The 20,326-nt window shown below is 38.4% G+C and overlaps 2 protein-coding genes and 1 long non-coding RNA gene across 7 annotated transcripts in view; 2 read left to right on the top strand and 1 right to left on the bottom strand.

The window, feature by feature from the left end:
* cabp1b (calcium binding protein 1b) overlaps nt 1–9,773 on the top strand; it is a 19,780-nt gene extending 10,007 nt beyond the window's left edge. For 2 of the 5 annotated variants that reach the window (XM_046862088.1, XM_046862090.1), the window contains exons 2-8: nt 2,364–2,514; nt 4,763–4,793; nt 5,235–5,378; nt 5,518–5,627; nt 5,756–5,830; nt 6,547–6,619; nt 6,747–9,773. In XM_046862088.1, coding sequence (XP_046718044.1) covers nt 2,398–2,514; nt 4,763–4,793; nt 5,235–5,378; nt 5,518–5,627; nt 5,756–5,830; nt 6,547–6,619; nt 6,747–6,772 — 576 coding nt within the window. In that variant the 5' untranslated portion in view covers nt 2,364–2,397 and the 3' untranslated portion in view covers nt 6,773–9,773. Of the gene's footprint in view, nt 1–2,093; nt 2,515–4,762; nt 4,794–5,234; nt 5,379–5,517; nt 5,628–5,755; nt 5,831–6,546; nt 6,620–6,746 lie in introns of those variants that run through there. The other 3 variants (XM_046862087.1, XM_046862089.1, XM_046862086.1) reach the window with 3 other exon arrangements.
* Nucleotides 9,774–11,387: 1,614 nt separating this feature from the next.
* Nucleotides 11,388–19,101, top strand: gpat4 (glycerol-3-phosphate acyltransferase 4). Its single transcript, XM_046862084.1, has 14 exons — nt 11,388–11,548; nt 12,313–12,712; nt 12,910–12,979; nt 13,815–14,106; nt 14,220–14,294; nt 14,399–14,488; nt 14,666–14,759; nt 14,899–15,014; nt 15,403–15,458; nt 15,555–15,640; nt 16,082–16,210; nt 17,488–17,567; nt 17,677–17,806; nt 17,947–19,101. Exons 2-13 carry the CDS (start codon nt 12,515–12,517, stop codon nt 17,783–17,785), a joined length of 1,395 nt encoding a protein of 464 aa, XP_046718040.1. The 5' UTR covers nt 11,388–11,548; nt 12,313–12,514; the 3' UTR covers nt 17,786–17,806; nt 17,947–19,101.
* LOC124393990 lies at nt 15,985–20,206 on the bottom strand. The gene is made up of 2 exons (XR_006927415.1): nt 20,163–20,206; nt 15,985–16,230 (listed from the first exon to the last, which is right to left on the bottom strand). It is a non-coding gene; the product is annotated as an uncharacterized LOC124393990 (long non-coding RNA).
* Between the last annotated feature and the right edge of the window lie 120 nt (nt 20,207–20,326).

Here is a 20,326-nt window from a genome sequence, read left to right as displayed (position 1 = left end):
TACAGCATAAAATAGGAATAAACTTTTTTTTAAAAAGGATTTAAAAAGGGGAAGAAATTAAAATTTTTATAGAAGTGTTGATGCTCCTAAACAGATAGATGGATGATAATCTGGAATCAGGAATCTGCTGCGTATGAGAGGTTATCCATTCACCTTCCTTTGTTTCTCATTGCCGTGCAAGTCAAATTATAAACCGTGTGTGTGTGTGTGTGTGTGTGTGTGTGTGTGTGTGTGTGTGTGTGTAGTAAGCTGCACATGTTGTGACAGTAAAAGTATTCGCTATGCACTTTCAGCTCTTTAAGACATTAAAAGCGTAATAGCAGGATTATAGAAAGAGAGAAAGAGAGTGCTTATTACACTGATGGCTTTCCTGCTCTCGGCTGATTGCTTTTACACACCACGCAGTGTTTCACACGAGCTCCTGTCTCAACTTGTGATCACTGACTTCATTGGACGTTTTTCACTCACGTAATGAGAATAAATATCGGACTGCACCCATCAGTGAAATCACAATGAAGAGAAAAAAGGCTTTATACTGGTCACATGTTTACTACACACACACTCTTTACATTTCCCAGACCTGCAGTCAGAGTCAGGGATCAGACATGATGCCCCTGGAGTTTAAGGGCCCCAAGAGTGGCAGCTTGGCGATACCAGGGCATGAACCCCTGACTGTCAGATCAGTTCCCCCCTCACCAGTGTTTCCAAACCCCTCGAACATCTGAATTGACTGAATTCTCTCAGCTGTTGCCTCCTGTGAAAGTTAACCATCACTGCTACTGCTTCAGCCTGTTTCTTCATCAAGCTCGAGGTTGGAAATTGTCTACACCCCACTGCGTTACGTTAATCTGTGTGAACTGTCAGTGGGGGTGTAAAAGAGCAGGACACTTTCTCTACCACACACACACACACACACACACACACACACACACACGCACACAGATGGACCGTGAAGGTCATGCTCAAGTAGAGGGCAGATGCTTATTTCACACAGACACACACACAGAAAAACACACACACACACACACACCAACCAGTGAGGAGGATTGAGGACACTCACAAAATTAAATGTATGCAGGCTGTGCTCATGTAATCATTCGAGAAAACAGGACTTTAAATATATGTAAGTTTGTTTTGTGTGTGTGTGTGTGTGTGTGTTGCATAGCTTTGCTTTAATTTGATGCCAGTGTATGCCAGGTCCTTCTAATGACTGGTTATTAATTGTACTTAAGCAATAATTGATGTTTCAGTAAAAATGTAAAGATCAGACCTACATTAAAAATGTAACACCTTTAATAAGAGTAAATAATGAATGATGTAATCTGATTGTTTAAGAAGGAATCCTTCTTGTCGAACACGTGACGGGAATATTTGTGCAATATTTCATAGCAGTAAATGTGTACGTATATCAGGGAATGTTGAGGGAATGTTGAGGGATTATAATGCACACGTTTCATAGTCTATAATGCACAGCTGACGAAAAGGAAGTTTCAGACGTTAAATGGATTTTCACACTGAAGTATTTTAGTTACAACACAAGCATAAATGCTGTTTTTATCATCTTTGATTACTTGCTGAAAGATGCAGTAAGGGACAAATGTCTAAGGTGTGTTGTAGCTTTATTTGAGGTACATTGTAAATCTGATGGCACCTCAGTATATTAAAGTAAATAGAAAATAAACAAACCAATGAATAGAGCTTAGAAGAATAAACAAGGACGAGGTAAAGTGTATTATGGATTTTGCTCTACTCTCATACACTATATGCACAAAAGTATTAGGACACCTGAGACCTGAGATGTGGTTCTTCCTCAAAATGTTAGCATAAAGTTGGAGGCTCACAATTGTATTGGATGCTGCATGAAATTTCCCCTTAACTTGAACTAGGAGACCCAAACCTGTTCTAGCATGACAATACTGCACAAAACCAGGTCCATGAAGATCTGCTTTCCATGGATTCTAAATGTGTGAAAGATCTGCTGCTGTAGAGCTCCACCCCTATTGTACACCTTTGGAATAAATGTTTCATGCTGACTGCACCCCAGAAACCTCCTCACCTCACCTACGTCATTTACTAACTGACTAAATGAATCTCCACAAATCTCCACAAAATTTATCCCAGAGGAGTTTATTTAGATCATTATAACAGCAAACGGGCACTAAATATGGAATGGTATGTTCAAAAAGAAGCACAGAGCATAGCTTATGGTCAGGTGTCCAAAAACTTTGTTTCCATATAGTGTATGTCATCAAATCGTTAACATACAGTATCACACATCCATAGAGAGAGATCCTCTCCGTCTTTGATCATTTCTGTGCCACCTTGCTTGTCATATCCCTCCCTAAAACACCGGCTCACATCAGGACCGGAGGCGGAGCTACAAAGCTGTTGCACGTGATGAAGGCGGAGCTTCAAGCCACACCCTGGCATCTCAAAACTCCACTTATGTACACAGTGTGCTCGGTCCTGCGTGCATCTTCCTACGCAAGGGATTCGAGAGTCGGCAGGCTGTACGTAAGTGTGTACACACACACAGACTAACCTCTATAATAACCTCTATAATAACCTCTATAATAACCTCTATAATAACCTCTATAATAATATAAACACAACTGTTCCACAGAGTTTAGTTCATTACTGCAAACCCAGTATGAGTGTTTTATGGTGTTTGAGAGACACGTGTGTGTTCCGTTTGTTTCTATTCAACAAACTCGGTAATGTAACAATCTAAAGATTTCATTTGACCAAAAAAAATCGATAAATGTCCAGATGTTCCACTTTATTCTCACTAAAAAAATTCTCCTTTAGCATGAAGAACAGTTTTACACTCTCAGCATCTGGACACTTTGTTTCTCCAAATGTTCAGCTGAAATATTTTGCTGTGTCTCTTGTAAAACTCCTCAAAGATGTTCTTCACAAGATGAAGATTTTCTTGTTCATCTCAAAGCAGTTTAGTAGGATTGAGTTGCGGTGACTGGGCAGGTCGTGATAGGTCCATGATAGATATCACTCCAGACGTCTGTCTGCTCTTTAAGTAACACGTACAGAACTCAGACGTGCGCTTCGGCTCATTGTCTTGTTGTACGGTGAAGACAGTTCCAATGAGACGCGGTCCAGAAGGAACTGCATGGTGATGACGTGTGGAATAGGAGCCATGTTGGTTCAGGATTCCTTTCACTTTCCGGAACTTTCCCTGCTCCAAAACAACCTCAAACCATTAAACTTCCACCTCCATGTGTGAGTGTGGGGTGAGGGAGTCTGATCACATCTTCTCTCCTGTTCTCCATCTTATACAAGTTCTTCTGTTAGAGACAAAAATGTCCCATTTGGACTCCACAGAACTTTCTTCTACTCGTTCACTGTCCCATCATGTGTTTTGCCTTTTACTGAGTTTGTTTCTTAAAAATGAAAAGAACATGCTTGTGTGTGTGTGTGTGTGTGTGTGTGTGTGTGTGTGTGTGTGTGTGTGTGTGTGTGCGCACGTGTGTGTTTGTGTGTGCATCCTAAATCTTTTTATAAAATCTTTTACATTTTTCTAATTTGCAATATTCAGATATTGTAGATTAATTTATAATTAGAACAAAATCGAAGGCACATTTCTCAAATGAATCATATCTTTTTTTTTTCTGTAGCAACTTCAACTCATTTCTTGAGATTTAGCAAAAGGGAAATCAAAACATTCTACACGTTTTGATTTTCTGTCTGTTTTAGTTGTTTGGGTTTTTTTGCTGTATATTTGGGGGGGGGGGGGGTTGTACTTTTTAAATTTTTTGCTTTTTTTGTTAATAAAAATGTTTTTGTACTAAATGATCAGAATTGGTGTGATTTATGTCATTTATTCTTTGTGTTGCCTTGCCTGTAAGCACTGATTGCCTAATTCCACATACCTGAGCTCTTAAAGGCCCCTAATGACTTTCCTGAAGCCACTTTTGTCATTTTCCTGCCAGACATGAATTCCTGTGTCATCGTCAGAATTCGATGATCTCCCTGGGGCCCAAACCTGCTGACTGAATACACAATCAGATCCAGAAGCCCTCAACCAAGTGCTTTTATTTACATTTAATACACATTTATCATGCAGCCTTGTTAACTGTAGTGTGTTCTAATGGTCTGAGTGCAGAGAGGGACCACTACACATAACATACAGTATGTGTTCAAGCTCAGCATCAGATCAGCAAACAAAAGTCTACATAATATTAACACAATTAATTCTTCACCTATGACCCACATGATATGTGTCTAAAATATTGTACATCGTGTCCTCACACACCACCATGTCCACACATAATAATATCCAGAATGTAAATGTGTGCTGATTAACTGCACATACTCACAGATAGGTGTGAACTCGAGCCCTTACTCCTGTATCACAGATTATAAAAAAAGCTGATGAATTCTTATTAATATTGACTTGTTTATTCTTGTAATTGCTGTTGCTAATTTGCCAGGAAAAACATTTTAATGTGACTCACAGGCATAAAAACAGGATAAAAATTTAACCCTGAAACACACTGATTACCGAGCAGTGGAAAGACAACCATCAAACACAGAGTATAAAAATAATTAGTAAAATAAATAAAACACATTTGCAAAGTCAAAATGTTCGACTTAATCAGCATTTAATTCTTTATCTGTAGAGTATAAATAAACTGGTGCTTTTTTTAATTACAGATACAGAATGAGCTGAAAAGAAAGCAGAACAACAGATTTCTTTTTTTCCATTTGCTATTTTTTATATAAATCTTCTTTTTTTTTCTTTCAGGACCGAGAGCTGAGACCCGAAGAACTGGATGGTAAGATTTCTACAATAAAGCTCATAATATATTACATTATTCAAGGAATATAGAAATAAACAAGAGATCAAGGCAAAGGACTTTGGATTAAAAGGTCGTGAGTTCAAACCCCAGCCACACCAAGCTGTCACTTCTGGGCCCCTGAGAAAGGCCCTTAAGCCCACAGCTGTTCAGTTGTATAAATTAGATAAATATTATTTAGAAATATTCTTATTAATAATAAACATCATTAATAATCGAAATAATTTTCAGAGACTGAACTGATTTCAATGATTCAATTTAGACTTTGCTTTGAAATTAATTTATTATTTAATAATTAAAAAATTATTATTATTTTTCAAATAATTATTCGAAATTATTCAAATTTAAAGCGATCAAAACACTGCGTTTTTTTTAATTGATCAATCCCGCTCCGATCTTGTGTTTCTGTTGTGTTTGCAGAGCTCAAAGAAGCTTTTCAGGAGTTTGATAAGGACAAAGACGGCCTGATTAACTGTAAGGATCTGGGGGTCTGCATGAGGACGATGGGTTACATGCCTACAGAGATGGAGTTGATTGAATTAAGTCAGCGGGTCAACATGAACAGTATGTCCCTCAGAACACACAGAGAAACAACATCAGCCATTTTGGCTCCGTTCCAAATGTCAGGAATAGATTTTAAAAAGAAAAGGTGGACAATATTAAATCATCTTTTATCCGTTTTGATTTTTCTGTGTTCTCTTAGTGGGAGGTCACGTGGATTTCGAAGACTTTGTGGAACTGATGGGACCAAAACTGTTAGCAGAAACGGCCGATATGATCGGAGTAAAGGAGCTCAGAGACGCTTTTAAAGAGGTGAATAAAAAGCCCTCAATGACCAGAATGTAGGAATAACAATATGTTTGATTTGCACTTGATGAGAAAATCCCAGTGTTTGAACCTGAACAGTAGAACAAAGACACATTGTTTTTCATTACTTTCAGTTCGACGCTAATGGAGACGGTCAAATCAGCACATATGAACTACGAGAGGCCATGAAGAAACTGCTGGGACAACAGGTTCTTTGTCATTCTTCTCCATTGTACTACACCACATGTCCTTCAAATGTGTGAACCCTGCTGGGAGTAGTGGCGAGGAACATACTGAGAAATGAGAGACAATGAGAGACCGAGACTGAATATAAGTGATAAAAGTCTCACGTGCAGCAGATCCCTGAATCCAGTTCACCAGTGAATTATTTGCGTCTAGAAGAAAAGCACTATTCTTGGTAGAGTGCACTGTTAAAAACAATGATGAGGTTGTTGAAGATCTCGGAAGATCTCAGGGCTGTTTTTAAACAAGTCTTCCAGTCTTAAATGTAAATGAAATGTGGTTTTAAATGCAGATTGTGGATTGTAATGCACAGTGACCACTACTTATTCTCACTTTATTGCTATTGTGGAGTCATCACCCTGTAAGAATGCTCAGAGCAGGGTGACTTTCCAAATGCTAATCATGCTCACCTTCCCTTTTGTTCAAAGATGGTCCTTGATGTTCTGCTGCCACTCCCATGCTATAATTGATAAGACGTCATTCAGCTGATAAACTTCCCTTTAGGATAGAATTATGCAATTTTCTGAATAAGCTTGTTTTAATGTGTAACTTGGATTGGACTAGGCACATTGCACTGAGGAACAAGCAGATTTATGATTGTATGATCTCTTCAGGAGACTGAATTTGTATTGATATGTTTGGTCTTGTTCACATCTGCATTGTTTTTTGTTTTCAACTGCAGGTTAGACATAAAGAATTAGAGGATATCCTGAAGGACATTGATCTTAATGGTGATGGACATGTGGATTTTGAAGGTGTGTGTTTGCATCTGAGACTACATGACAAACACGAGTACATGATTATACTTAAAAAGCTGGCGTTTGAGTGATGTTTGCTATGTTAGATGAACCTACAGCAAAGCGTTTGTTTTCCTTCTCTCAGAGTTTGTTCGAATGATGTCACGCTGACACGCAGGAATGTCTGATCAGATCGGAGAGACGTTTCTAAGCTGAAGCAGGAGATCAGCATGGAGGAGATAAGAAGGGATGTCTTGAATACAACCTCTGACCTCTGACCCTGCAAAGAAGCATGAAAGCCCTTTATATCTCCTTTATAAAGACTACTGGCTGAGCAAAAAAAAAAAACGATGCTGCAACAAACCGTTTTATATCCGGCTTTAAACCAAGCACATCTTCCGGATGATAATCAACATATCGCTACAATACTGTGAAATTCTTGCCAGGAGAATCCGAGCAAGACACCACGTGGAACGGATATGCAATATAACGATTTTTGTGTCTGTGTTTCTGTGAAGATGTCCGTTCCATCGTCAGAGTGAGTGTGTGAAGCCCATCTTAGATGTAGGAATGTGTGTCCTTTAGGAACCATTTAAAGTAGCTTTTTATACTGGACAAGCATGGCCAGCCGTGCAGCGAGGGTCACGCATGCAACCCACTAAACTCCTGCTAGATATTAAAAGAGCACATTGAGACTAATCTCCACTAAGATAATGGGAGAACCAGTAGAAATGACCGATATCAAATACAAAACAAAACAAAAGTTTGCGTAAAGCAAAAAAAGCACAACACGGGATTTTGTTTTGTTTTTTTCCCCAAGCTGATATTATAAGATTCTGAGATTCAGTGCATGAATGAGTTTCAGTTACTACAGTTCCATATAGTAACATCACAAGATTAAACCAAATCTGCACATTGTTCATTCGTTCATCGTTCATTTAACAGTTTTGTGTTTTCTTTTAAAACAATATACAAATCTATTTACACACATCCCAAAAAACATAGCATACGAGGTTGTATCAAAAAGTTTCGAGACACACCAACAGATGGCAGCACAGGGCTGCACGCACAGTCACAGGAAGCACTTTCCTTCATAAGTCAGTGTGCCAAAAAGCTGTTGTCCTGTGTACACCAGGAGCTGTGCAACCGGTGCTGTTCTGACCACGTCGCCGAAATCTCCTCACAAGTGAGTTTCTCCCTGGAAACAACATGATCTCACTTCCGCACCAACTCTACTTACCAGGATTGGCTCTTGTGGACTTCGTCCTCCTTCTAAAGATGAAGATCCGGCTCCCAGTTTTGGCACCGTTGAGGAGATCCGGTGCGAATCGCAGAAGATGCTTGACACACTTCGAAAAGAAGACTTCCAGGACACGTTCCAGAAGAACGCTGGGGACGCTGTATTACTGTGAAGGTGATCGTGTGGAAATGTAGATAAATAAAATACTTTTTTATAAACAGAGCGAATCTCCAAGCTTTTTGATACCACCTCGTACTCTCAACGTTCACATTTTCAGGAACATATACACACCTGATTATTCATGCAATTATCCAATTATTTGACAGCAACACAAATAATGGAGATACAAAGCCTTAAAGCCCCCGTTTCCAATCTTCAGTTCTCCAGTTTTGGTGAGGCTGCTACAACATGACTGGTTGTGAAGATAGTTGCATGAATACTCAGGTTTCTGTCTGATAAATGCGTATAAAAGATATGAAAAGGCTGGTCACTAAGATCCTTTATGTAAATAGCAGCAATAATGAGATCATTTTTTAAATATAAATGTATATATAATAATAAATTGTGAAGAATATGCACGTAATGTTGCTTCAGCTGTAAAATGGACTGCATTTTGTGATACACTCTTAAATATCCAGGTGATATAACCATGCAACTGACCATCCATGCTTTTGGTTTACTTAAACATCCCTTTTATACATTATACACTCCAAAACATATAAATATTCCATAATACACTTTTATTTAGGTATTTATTGGAGGTAACATCACTGATAGAACACATTAGAAATCAATCAATTCAAACAATGTGTCAATTAATATAATAATGAAAAGGACATCAAAATAATTATAATCAAATAAAAAGTGTCTTGTGATTTGCACCAGTGTGACATACAGAAAAGTAAAGAAATACTTCTTCAGGTCATATATTTTACAGAAATAGAGAAATAGTCATTATATGGCTTCGTTCCTTTGTTTATATTCCAGCACCTTCATTTTTAAGAGTGTCATGTTAGTCTTTTAGCTGGGGTTTGGGTTAGTTAGCATGGAGAACTAGCAAATTCATGTGTATATTAGCGATGCAGATTAGCAAAGAACAAGAAAAAAAACTTAAAATCACCAATCCTACACTTTGCACTGTGCTCTACATGGACTCCTTTGCACTTCTAAGGGATGTATCTCATTATAGTCTGATGAAACGTCCCCCTAAGTAAACGTCAAGCCGTTTAGGGTATGAGACACTCGAATAAAGGCACCTAGTGTACAGTCTAGTGCATTAGATCAGCAATGCATCTTATGCACAAGCTCACTGTATGTGCAACCAGCAGGTATTTGGAATACAGCTTCCTATTCAGGTCTCGAAAGCACTACATGGAGAATAATGTACAGAATAAAAGCACCTACGCTCTATGTCGAGCTCTAGGAGTCCACCACATAGAGAATCTGAAAAGATTTCTAAACCCTATGTGGTGCATTAAACCCAAAATGGAGACGTTCGCCTTCCATTCGGCTCTGTAATAAATCCACATGTACACCACGGTGAGGAGAAAGCAACAGTACTTACACTCTCTCTGTGCACTGCACATAAAATGTGACGCAGTTTTCATATGAGGAAAATCAAAAGAACAATTATTTATAGGGGGGAAACCTCATGGCTGTCTGTCCGGTGTTGTGTTTTTATCTCCTGCATGAAATATAATGTTGATCCAGACTTGTAAATGTGTGCATTTTGATCTTTACTGTGAGTGCTGACAATCTGTTCAACATATTACACCTCAAAAGAAGAAAAAAAGAAAAAAACATACATGTGTGTGAGAAAGGAGAAAAGAGTGTTTATTTTTGTCCTCCTTTAAAGTGTCTTCAATTTGTTCAGGTTTGTTTCAGTTGTATGATTCTATGCATGTCAATTTTAATAAAGGCTTATGTTATGAACTTCTTCTAAGCTAATTTTTATCTTTCGTATAAATATTGCACCAATTTTTAATATGTTCTCTGCAAATACTGGAACTGGACGTTAGAACACACACATTAGCAATGCGATGGTTCAACATCGATTTCCAAAACCATGGCCATTAATATGGATTTGAAGCTTCTAAGACGGCTTTCCACTAGATTTCCCAGTGTGACTGTGGGGATTTGTGTTCATTCAGCCATGAGGTCATTAGTGAAATCAGACCCTGAGGCTTGATAAGGACGTCTGAGGTGCAATCAGTGTTCCAATTGATCCCAAAAGTGGTTGGTTGATTTGCTTCCAACTGTGTGGCAATGTTCCAAGGAGAAAAACCACATATGGGGGGAATTGTGACGTGTCTACAAACTTTTGGCCAGACTGTGTGTGTTAAACATCTACTGTATACTTTATATGGATAGCTTTCAGGTGATCTTTTTTATTTTTGTGATGTATCTGTGTATCTGTTTATTTTATTTATTATTATTATTATTATTATTATTATTATTAGTTTTTTATCGTATTTTTATTTTTTGTATTTATGCTTGGAATGAGATGTAACTTTTAAAGATTATTATCGCAATTATAACTTTTTAAAGCTCATAATAATAATAATAATAATAATAATAATAATAATAACATTTACTATGATCTGTGTAACGGTACACGTATTTGTACCAAACGATTTTTGTTTTGCACATGCACAAAATTGCTTCTGCTTCCAGCCATCGCCAACGTTTTTGCGACACACTTGTGATATGGAATATTTTTATTTACAGTTACAAGAATTTCTCTTAAAAGAAGAAAATCCTGACAATTCCTCATATCAGAATGAAGACAGAAATATTTATAGAAAATGTTATATTAAATTATTAAATGTAACACACACACACACACACACACACACACACACACACATTTGTATTACCCAAATGGGGTCAAACAAACTGTTTAATTGAACTGTTTAATACGTTTTTCCATTTAATTTCATTAAACCATTTTCATTTACTCAATGTAATCAATATAATAAAAGTGTATCACATTTATTTGATTTATTCAATTGTATTTTTTTATATAGTTTATTTTTATTTATCTTCTTATCTACACCAAGCAGGCATTTAATTAAAACTGTTGATAATCACAAATGTTAATTTGTGACAATGTTTATTCAAAAAAATGACAAGCAATTTTTTTTTTTGCATTTCTTCCCCATAAGTGAACCGAAATTGAACCGAACCGTTACCTAAAAACCGAGTTACATACCGAACTTTGTGTACCGTTACACCTCTAATAACTACTATATATTTTATAGTTTTATAGCTCAACTATGAAATTCTATTAAATCATAGATGCCACCTACTGGACAGAGGTGGTATTACACCCACGTTGGACTTAAAGCAGACTTTTTATTTGCATGAAATATATTTAATAATTCTGCAAAATGCCTCTTTGAACGCTTACACAAGGGCAGATATGGCATATAAGCAATGATTTAGAATTTTTCCAGCGTGCTTCATCTATAGAGCTAAACAGAACATTAAATATTTTACAGCGTTTCACGCTCGCGTCTTTTATATTATATTATTTAAAAGTGCCACGTCCGGCTTCCGGTTTCCGGTTTCTTATCACGCTATTGTTGCTGTGCCCGTACCGGCTCTGCTGATCTGCGTGTCGGTTGAATGTGGATCAGGGCGCAGTTTCTACACATGAGATCAAACCCCAGCAGAAGATCCGCGTCGCCCTGATGTTCTTCAGAAGGGTGAGTTTGTGCAGCTGCATGTTTAAAGGAAATGCGCTCGAGACCCTGAGCCTGAGTCTTCTCTGACCGTGAACATTAAAAAGCGATAAAACACACCAAACTGGTGTTTTATAACACATTGTTCCTGATGTCAGTGTGTTTTATTATTATTTCCTATATGTTCATGTGTTAACAGTGCAGCGGGAATAAACCAAGTGCATGCTCAGGATTAGTTGTGCGCACGCGCGGTACAGATACAGCCAGTGTCGAATGATGTGCTGATTTTGTTACCCGGATGTTACTGTTTTACATGCAGATGTTATAAAATCTATAATGTTTTATACTTAAATAGACTTTTAACTAATCAGTAGGACAGATGAGAAAGTGAGAGATGAATAGATAATATTTAGGTGAGAGAGCTGGACAGATGTGGAGGTGAGAGAGCTGGACAGATGTGGAGGTGAGGTGAGAAGGTGAGAGTGCTGAACTGGTGATAAGGTGCGAGAGATGGACACATGGAGGAGGGGAGAGCTGGACAGATGTGGTGGTAAGAGAGCTGGACAGATGTGGAAATGAGAAGGTGAGAGAGCTGGACAGATGTGGAGATGAGAAGGTGAGAGAGCTGGACACCTCGTTGAGTAGACATGATGTGAGGGTTAAAACCTATAATCAGCAGGTAGGAAGCTGTTAACTGACATGAAGATCTTCCTGATAGTCCCACTAGACATTGTGTTTGATCTTCATTTACAGAAGCGTGGATATAAATGTGTCTTTTTCCATTACAGAGAGAACATGAAAACTGCTCTGGAGAGCTACGGACCAAAACACGCCCCGAGAGCTGAATGTATAACCTTTTAGTTTGGAGTTTGCCTCCTGCTGCCTTCAATAAGCTGAGCTGAAGCTGCAAAGTGAGCCCATGAAGGCCTTGTTTCAGCGCAGGCTTCAGAAGCTGAGGCTCTAAACGCAGTACAGTCCACATTCCCCTGTATGAGTGAAGGATCTCGGGTCTCTACAGCGATGGAGTCGTATCTCTTCCCCTTCGACGGGCTGATCTGCATGCTGCTGGGGATCTCCTTCACCGTGTGGTTCACGCTCCTGCTGGTCTTCATCATCGTCCCCGCGGTGTTCGGCGTGTCCTTCGGCATACGGCGGCTCTACATGAACTCGCTGCTGAAGATATTTGAGGTAAAAAGGAACGCTCAGTGTTTTATCTGGTGATCAGAATCGTTTTTTTCTCAGATGGAGATAAGCGGAGAGATAAGAGATTGAGAGAAAGGGGAGGAAGTGAGACAGGAAGAAGTTCAAATTAATTAAATATATAACCGAACACACAGCTGTGTCATTTCTCACAATTCTTTTTCTTTTTTGTTGTTGTTCTCCAGTGGGCCACCCTGAGGATGGAGAGAGGAGCGAAAGAGAAGAACCAGCAGCTCTACAAACCGTACAGCAACGGTGAGGCAATGATCACCTGACTACGGATTATAAATAACTGGAACATGTCGAACCAGTTATAATTCAATAATGGTGGCACGACACACCTAAAGTGAAAAGTCCTGCTCTAAGATTAAAGCACAGAATAATCCGTTTCACCATCTGAGGATGATCAGTAACACAATCTGCTCCTGGATTCTGCTCCGTCATCATTATTTCTCCTCAACCAAAATAGCAGCGTTGGCAAAAATCTGTCATCGTAACTTTTTAACGAGTTTTGCTGATCATCGATATTTCCAGAAATCAACTATTGATGCCTCGACCTCTATTAATAAGAAGAAGAAAGCTGACCTTCATTATCAAATACAGCTAGTAGTTTGAGCACCGCTGCTATATGGATGTTCACCAAATCCTATAAATGCAGTCGGAATTCAGAATTAGATGTAGTGTAATGTATTAACATTTAGAGGTTGACTAAATAAACCGATAGCGAGGTTGGATCGTGCTTTTGCTTTCCGATAACCGATTAAGCAACCGATAGTTTTCTAAAATGAATAATGGATAAAAAAAAAAAACATAACACTCATGTAAAATAGTACAGAACTTTATTATTAAAAAAGTACTGAATCATTAAATTGTGCTAAATAAAATAGATATGATTATATTAAGTATTGAGGAAAATAAATATCCAAAATTGTACAAATACAAAACGTAATGTCATTGATTCGCCTCTAGAGGCCGCCTTCGTACTGTATAATGCAACCCGGAAAAACTACTTGTATGGATTTTTGCAGATCTTTTCAGCAATCGGTTGACCTCTTAAGTTATAAATGTGATGTCTAAACCCCCCCCTCAGGAATCATAACGAAGGAGCAAGGATCTCTGGAGCAGGAAATACAGGAAGTGAGGCGTGTGGGTGGAGCCGAGGCCGAGTTCGACATGTCGGACATCTTGTTTTTCTGCCGTCGTGGGGTCGAGAGCATTGTGGACGACGAGGTGACTAAGCGCTTTTCAGCCGAGGAGATCGAGTCGTGGAACCTGCTGACACGCAGCAACTACAACTACAACTTCCAGAACATCAGCACGCGACTGACGACGCTGTGGGGGCTCGGTGTGCTCATCCGTTATGGCGTCCTGCTGCCTCTCAGGTACCTTCGGATCTAAAGGTTATGAGTTCAAATCCCAGCCACACCAAGCTGATGCTCGATCAAATGTTATTAATGTCAGAATGCAAAGTAAAGTTGTTTTTGAATGAACGCAGGGTCACTCTGGCTTTTACCGGCGTCGGACTCCTTGTGGTTCTCACCTCCCTCATCGGTCTGCTCCCGAATGGCAGGTAGGGTCCTTTAGAATATATACGAGTTGGAATATTACGCCTGAGTGTGGTGTATACATGTAGGACTGAAGTTCACCGAGAGGACGTTGTTGTGTTTCTGACAGGATGAAGAATTTCCTGAGTGAAAATGCTCATCTGATGTGCTACAGGATCTGTGTTCGTGCTCTAACCGCCATCATCACGTACCACGACAGGTAATCTCATACTTTTAGCGATAAAGGACAATAGTGTAAAAAAAAAAGCATTATTTCTCCGTACCGTAGCGTTACTGTTTTTTTTTTGTTTTAATAAAAAAGCCTCTTGACTTGAGCTGTTTGTGTGAAGGAATATTTGATGTGGTATGTTACATTCTCAGTTTTTACTTTCCACAGTGAAAACAAACCCAAGAATGGAGGGATTTGTGTGGCCAATCACACATCACCTATCGATGTCATCATCCTGGCCAGTGACGGCTGTTATGCCATGGTAAGTGTTTCACTGCCTGTTTCTCGTTTTCAGGGTTTTTTATGCAACTTTAAAAACTCTCTCGATGTATTAAAAATATATTAATCTTTAATAAATAATGAAAATAAGTGCTCTGTGTGTGTGTGTGTGTGTGTGTTAGGTTGGACAGGTCCACGGTGGTCTCATGGGCATGATTCAGAGAGCGATGGTTAAGGCCTGTCCTCACGTCTGGTTTGAGAGATCAGAGGTTAAAGATCGCCACCTGGTGGCCAAACGGTATAAATACACAGTAAATCTGGAAAAAAAAGATCTTAAAGATTCTACCACAGATGTAAAACATGGAAAAAAAAATTTTGCGATTGCAAGTTTAGCGATATTTGGCTTGAAACTGAATTTAGGGTTCGTGTAAGGCCAGTCACTAACAACGTCTTTGTGTGTGTGTTTTCGATGTCGTCATTGAGGTCTTAAATTTTCTTCTTAGTGGTCTTAAAAAGGTCTTTCAAAGTCCTAAATTTGACTCGGTGAAACCTGCAGAAACCCTGTTAGTTGTATCAGGACTCCTGTGTTTTACTCCATTCACCATCCCTTTAACTGATCAGCAATCTAACGAAGGCGATGTTCCCACTGAAGGTTATTTAAGGATGTTCTGTTTTTGCGTTTGCAGACTCAGTGATCATGTTGCAGACAAATCCAAGCTGCCCATCCTAATTTTCCCAGAGGGTACGTTTTAATCCTGATCTAAATGAGTTATTGCTATCATATGATCATGTAAGGAATGTATTAAATCTCAGGATTATTGTTGTTTGTTCTCCTCAGGCACCTGTATTAATAACACCTCAGTAATGATGTTTAAAAAGGGAAGTTTTGAAATCGGATGCACTGTTTATCCAGTGGCGATAAAGGTATCAGTTTTTCTCCATTCATTTAGACATTAAGATGCACATGTATAAAAAATAGGGTTAAAAATGATTGAAATGTGATCACTGGACATTCAGTGTTCAAGATGAGGATGGTCTTTTTGGGTCAGTGTTACTTTTTTATGCCATCTCAGCGTTTTTCATTGTGGATTCATTTTCATCAGGGATAAACTGATGGGTATTAATATATACAGTATATACAGTATTATGTTATAACCTCTTAATCTCTATAAAGCTGCTTTGGGACAGTGTCCATTGATAAAAAGTGCTCTACTAATAAAACTGAATAGAATTGAATAAAACAGAACCTTTCATCTTTAACACACTTGTTTAGAGTCACCAGGTTTAATGATGTTCAACATCTGTAACGATTACAATCCTAAGATGAGTAGATTAATCTAAACTTGTGTGTGTGTGTTTTGACAGTATGACCCAAGGTTCGGAGATGCTTTCTGGAACAGCAGTAAGTTTGGCATGGTGAATTATCTCCTCCACATGATGAGCAGCTGGGCCATCGTCTGCAGCGTGTGGTATCTACCACCCATGAGCCGAGAGGTACGTTTTTCACATCTGTACTGCACGCGCGCACACACACACACACACACGCGCACACACACACAGAGAGAAAAATAATTTTCAATCAATAAAACTTTTTTACTGGTGCACCAAGTTTCAAATCAAGCTGAAATCTGCCATGATGCACACATCCGGCAATTAAAACCGTCCGTGTGGAAACATAGCAAAAGTTCCGTTTGGTGTCCCGATGATTTACACACAGTGGAACCGTGGATTGTGAGGAACGTGCTCTACGAATGATTTGCAGGACGAGCAAAAGTTTTGATTAAAATGTAACTTTCTGTGCGTCCCGTTTATTCGTCCTCGTTTATCGTAAATCCCTCATACAGGAAGCATTCCCACAAACGATATTGTGACCACGTGTGAGATTCTCCTTCCAAGCAATAACCTTCCTCTCCTCCTTTTTTCTCCTATTTTCCACCTCTTCTCCTCCTCTTCTCTTCTCCTCTCCTCTTGTCTCCCTCATGCCTAAACATTGTTCTTTGTGTTCAGATTTATTAGGGACAATAGTTTGTATATGATGTTTTTGGGTGAAGCAGATTCTCTGAGCAGATTCTCTGAGTTCACATTTATATTGTGAATTTTCTCAATGTAACTGTTACTTTAAAACATTTACAAGAATATTTTGTCTTCATGCTCAGTTTGGTTAATAATAAACATATTCGCATGAAGCATTAATATTTGTCCATGCGCATGTTGATTAGAGTATTAAACACTTAAAATATTAATTTAAGGTAAAATTTTGAACAAATACAAATGTGTGAATAATTTGCAGTTAATAACAAGTTACCTGAGATTTAATCACGACCTGGATTAATCGCCATTAAATGTTTGGAGTGTGTGTGTGTGTGTGTGTGTGTGTGTGTGTGTGTGTGTGTGTGTGTGTGTGTGTGTGTGTATTATTAGACTTCAGGAAGAGCTTCTTGTGTCAGATGAAGATAAATATTCTCTCCGTGCTTTTACTTTCGTCCTACAGCCAGTATTTTCCATTAATTAACAATAAAGATAAAAGAACATTAAATCATGTTTCAAAGAAACGTTTTTTTCCTCCTTAATGCAAACTGTACCAAGTTCACCAACCAGTTTTATGTGATTGGTAAACATGAAACAGGAAAATTCCTGCTGTGGCTTGTTATAGATGATGTAATGGTATTTTGTAAGTTAAGAAAAACGATGGTTGTGAAAGTATAAATCTGAGTCTGTAAACTAACTGCTATCTATTGAAAATGTGTGTGTGTGTGTGTGTGTGTGTGTAGGAGGGCGAGGACGCTGTACAGTTTGCTAACCGCGTGAAGGCTGCCATAGCGAGGAAAGGAGGTTTAGCCGATCTGTTATGGTAACACACTCTTTATTCACATACTGATGTTTTTACTTCACTGCAAACTCTAGAACACTGAATGATCAACGCTCCCAGTTTTATTGTTTTAAATGCTGTCTTGCTCCAGGGACGGGGGGCTTAAACGAGAGAAGGTGAAGGACGTGTTTAAGGAGGAGCAGCAGAAACTCTACAGTAAAGTGTTGGTGGGAAACGGTGAAGATTGCAGTCGTTCCTGATCGACATCGACACACTGCCCGGTAAATCAGAGCAAATAAACCAACCCAGAGACACACACACACACACACACACACACACACACAGAGCCATAGTAGCTAATGCGCAGACATGATGATCACGTGCAGATACTAACACACTTAATTGTTATTATTATTAACAGTTATATATGTGACTGAAGATTGCGAGCAGACCTTCTGAGTGTGCCCAGAGCACAGGACGTTTCTGAACCACGGCACACACCAACACCGGGCCAAGATCGCTAAACTCCTCGCTGAACTCCTCCACAAGATAAAAGCTGAACTGAACTGAACAGATCTCACTGAAATGGAGCGAAACTGAACCCATTGACGAGTAGATGAATGGATCTGATCTGAACACGACGAACTGCTTCAAAGTGGAATGGAACATAAATTATAATTGAACAAAAGTGGACGGGTCGAACCGAACCAAATAACAAATCTCAACCGATCACATGCATATTGAAGAAAATCAGAGTGAATTTAACCTGAACTGAAGCAGATCTGAGAAAATCAGATCCAAAACTGAATCTGAAACTGAGTTGAAAAAGAAACTGAGCTGAAGCATTGAAAAACCATGTTCAAGTTGGATCAGAATGGAACGCTGAGCTGAACCAAAACCAGAAGAATCTGAACTGAGTTACGCAAATGAAACCCACGGAATCCGTTTGCTTGCTGACAAATTTCACAAACGTTATTTTGCACACTTTTGCACGAGTCCATGCAGTGGCATTGCATCACTTTTTATTTTACGTTACACCATTTGTTACATTTTGTATGTTTTATTATCTTTTTATTATTATTTATTTTTATTTTTCCTCATCTGTTACAATAGGGACACGTTTGCTGTCTGAAAATTTCTGTCGAAATCTGACATGTTTTTCTTTTAAAAAGAAACTCGGTGTTTGGATTCTGAACTCGGACACTCGTTGAGTAAAGTGTGTGCTGTTGTTCGGTCAGATTTTTTTTTTTTTTTTTAAAGATTAAGACGTGTGTGTGTGTGTCTCATTATGTCCTGATAATTAAATGTACAACATTTAAAATGCTTAATAAACAATAATATTATAGCGGCCACTAGAAACATCCTAGAAGAGAAACTGCACTGTTCAAAATATACCTTAAAGTCTCATCATGTGCGAAAGCAATCCTGTAATTCTGAGTCTCAAATGAGTCTCAAATAAATCGGGAGAAAATAAATTGTGAAATTGTTAGGAAGTGGTCGACTTCTCAAACCGACGTCTCGAATTCTGCTGAATGGTTTACTCCATTTCTCATTAAATGAATATGTTGTATTAACACGTCTGTCTACTGAATATTTTTGTTCAGGATTTTGATAGAAAATCATCTGCATGTCTGACTGTTTATTTTACATATATATATATATATATATATATATATATATATATATATATATATATATATATATATATATACACACACACACATTCATTAGTTTTAAAACATACCAGGAATCTTAAAAGATCTCCTATAAATACCCATTATATGCTTGTTTTACATTTTTGTGGTACCAATAAAAAGAAAAACAATTTTGAAGTAGGTGACGGGGTTGAAGGTTTGAATTATTTCTAGTCCAGTCAGCAGTAATTGACAATCAGGTAAAGGAATTATTATTATTATTATTATTTTTAATGGCTGCAATAAAGTCGGTACGGGGAAACAGGGCTGCAAAAGTTCTAGTATAAATAATAGGTATAAATAATAGGTGTATTTTAAAGTGGCACTGCATTTAACTAAAAAAGGAAATCAATGCATGAGCTCATTACCACATCCAGAAATAATTGTGAACACAGTTCACCACACCATCCATAAATGCAGGTTAAACCTCCATCAAAGAAGCAGCCATATGTGAACGTTCAGGGCCAAAGCTCATTGCTCTCTGGATGTAAGTGTGACTCCTGTGCTATTAGTTTCAGCTTTGTTTTTGTGATCTGCTGGAACCCGCCCTGATGACGAGAGTATTTTTTTGTGGCCCTAAACAATAACAGATATCTGTGTTATTTGTGTGCTATGAGTTTTACCTTTTCTCCTGCTTACAGTAATAAGTGTTTAAAAACAACGAGCCCATTGTGAGAGAAAAGCTAAGCTTTGTTCAGTCTCTGCTCATGACTGCTGGTGTTTGTCTGGATCTTTGTTCTGCCTGTACAGATGTGAAATCTGTGGTTTTCTTAGAATAATAAAATAATGCGACCTGCTTCCACAAACTAACATTACAGTAATGTAGCTCACGTGTTTAACACATTTTTTTTGTTTGGTTTTGTCTACATGTGTTCTTTTATAGTTTGGATGTCCTTAGTGTTAATGTACAATTCTGAAAATATTAAGAATAAAAGTAAAATACATGCAGGAGAAGGTGTGGAAAACTTCTGACTGGTGTTTGCTGTGTTTCAGTGTTTATAAAGTGAACTGAAATACCAAAGGACAGAAATGAGAACCTCAGGGTGAAGTCACAGAGGCCGAGAAACAGATGTTTATCACCTTACAGATGTTCAGTGAGCTGTCTAT

Source organism: Silurus meridionalis, chromosome 11 (assembly GCF_014805685.1).
Source record: "Silurus meridionalis isolate SWU-2019-XX chromosome 11, ASM1480568v1, whole genome shotgun sequence".
In the NCBI taxonomy this organism is placed as follows: domain Eukaryota; kingdom Metazoa; phylum Chordata; class Actinopteri; order Siluriformes; family Siluridae; genus Silurus; species Silurus meridionalis.
The sequence above is the reverse complement of the archived record's forward strand: the minus strand, read 5'-3'. Positions and strand labels throughout refer to the sequence as shown.

Excerpts from the sequence above, each read along its gene's own strand:
- gpat4 (XM_046862084.1), top strand. The coding sequence starts at position 12,515 with ATGAGTGAAGGATCTCGGGTCTCTACAGCGATGGAGTCGTATCTCTTC. Across the intron at positions 14,295-14,398 it reads GGTCTGCTCCCGAATGGCAG|GATGAAGAATTTCCTGAGTG; the intron begins GTAGGGTCCTTT and ends TGTTTCTGACAG. Across the intron at positions 14,760-14,898 it reads GTGACGGCTGTTATGCCATG|GTTGGACAGGTCCACGGTGG; the intron begins GTAAGTGTTTCA and ends TGTGTGTGTTAG.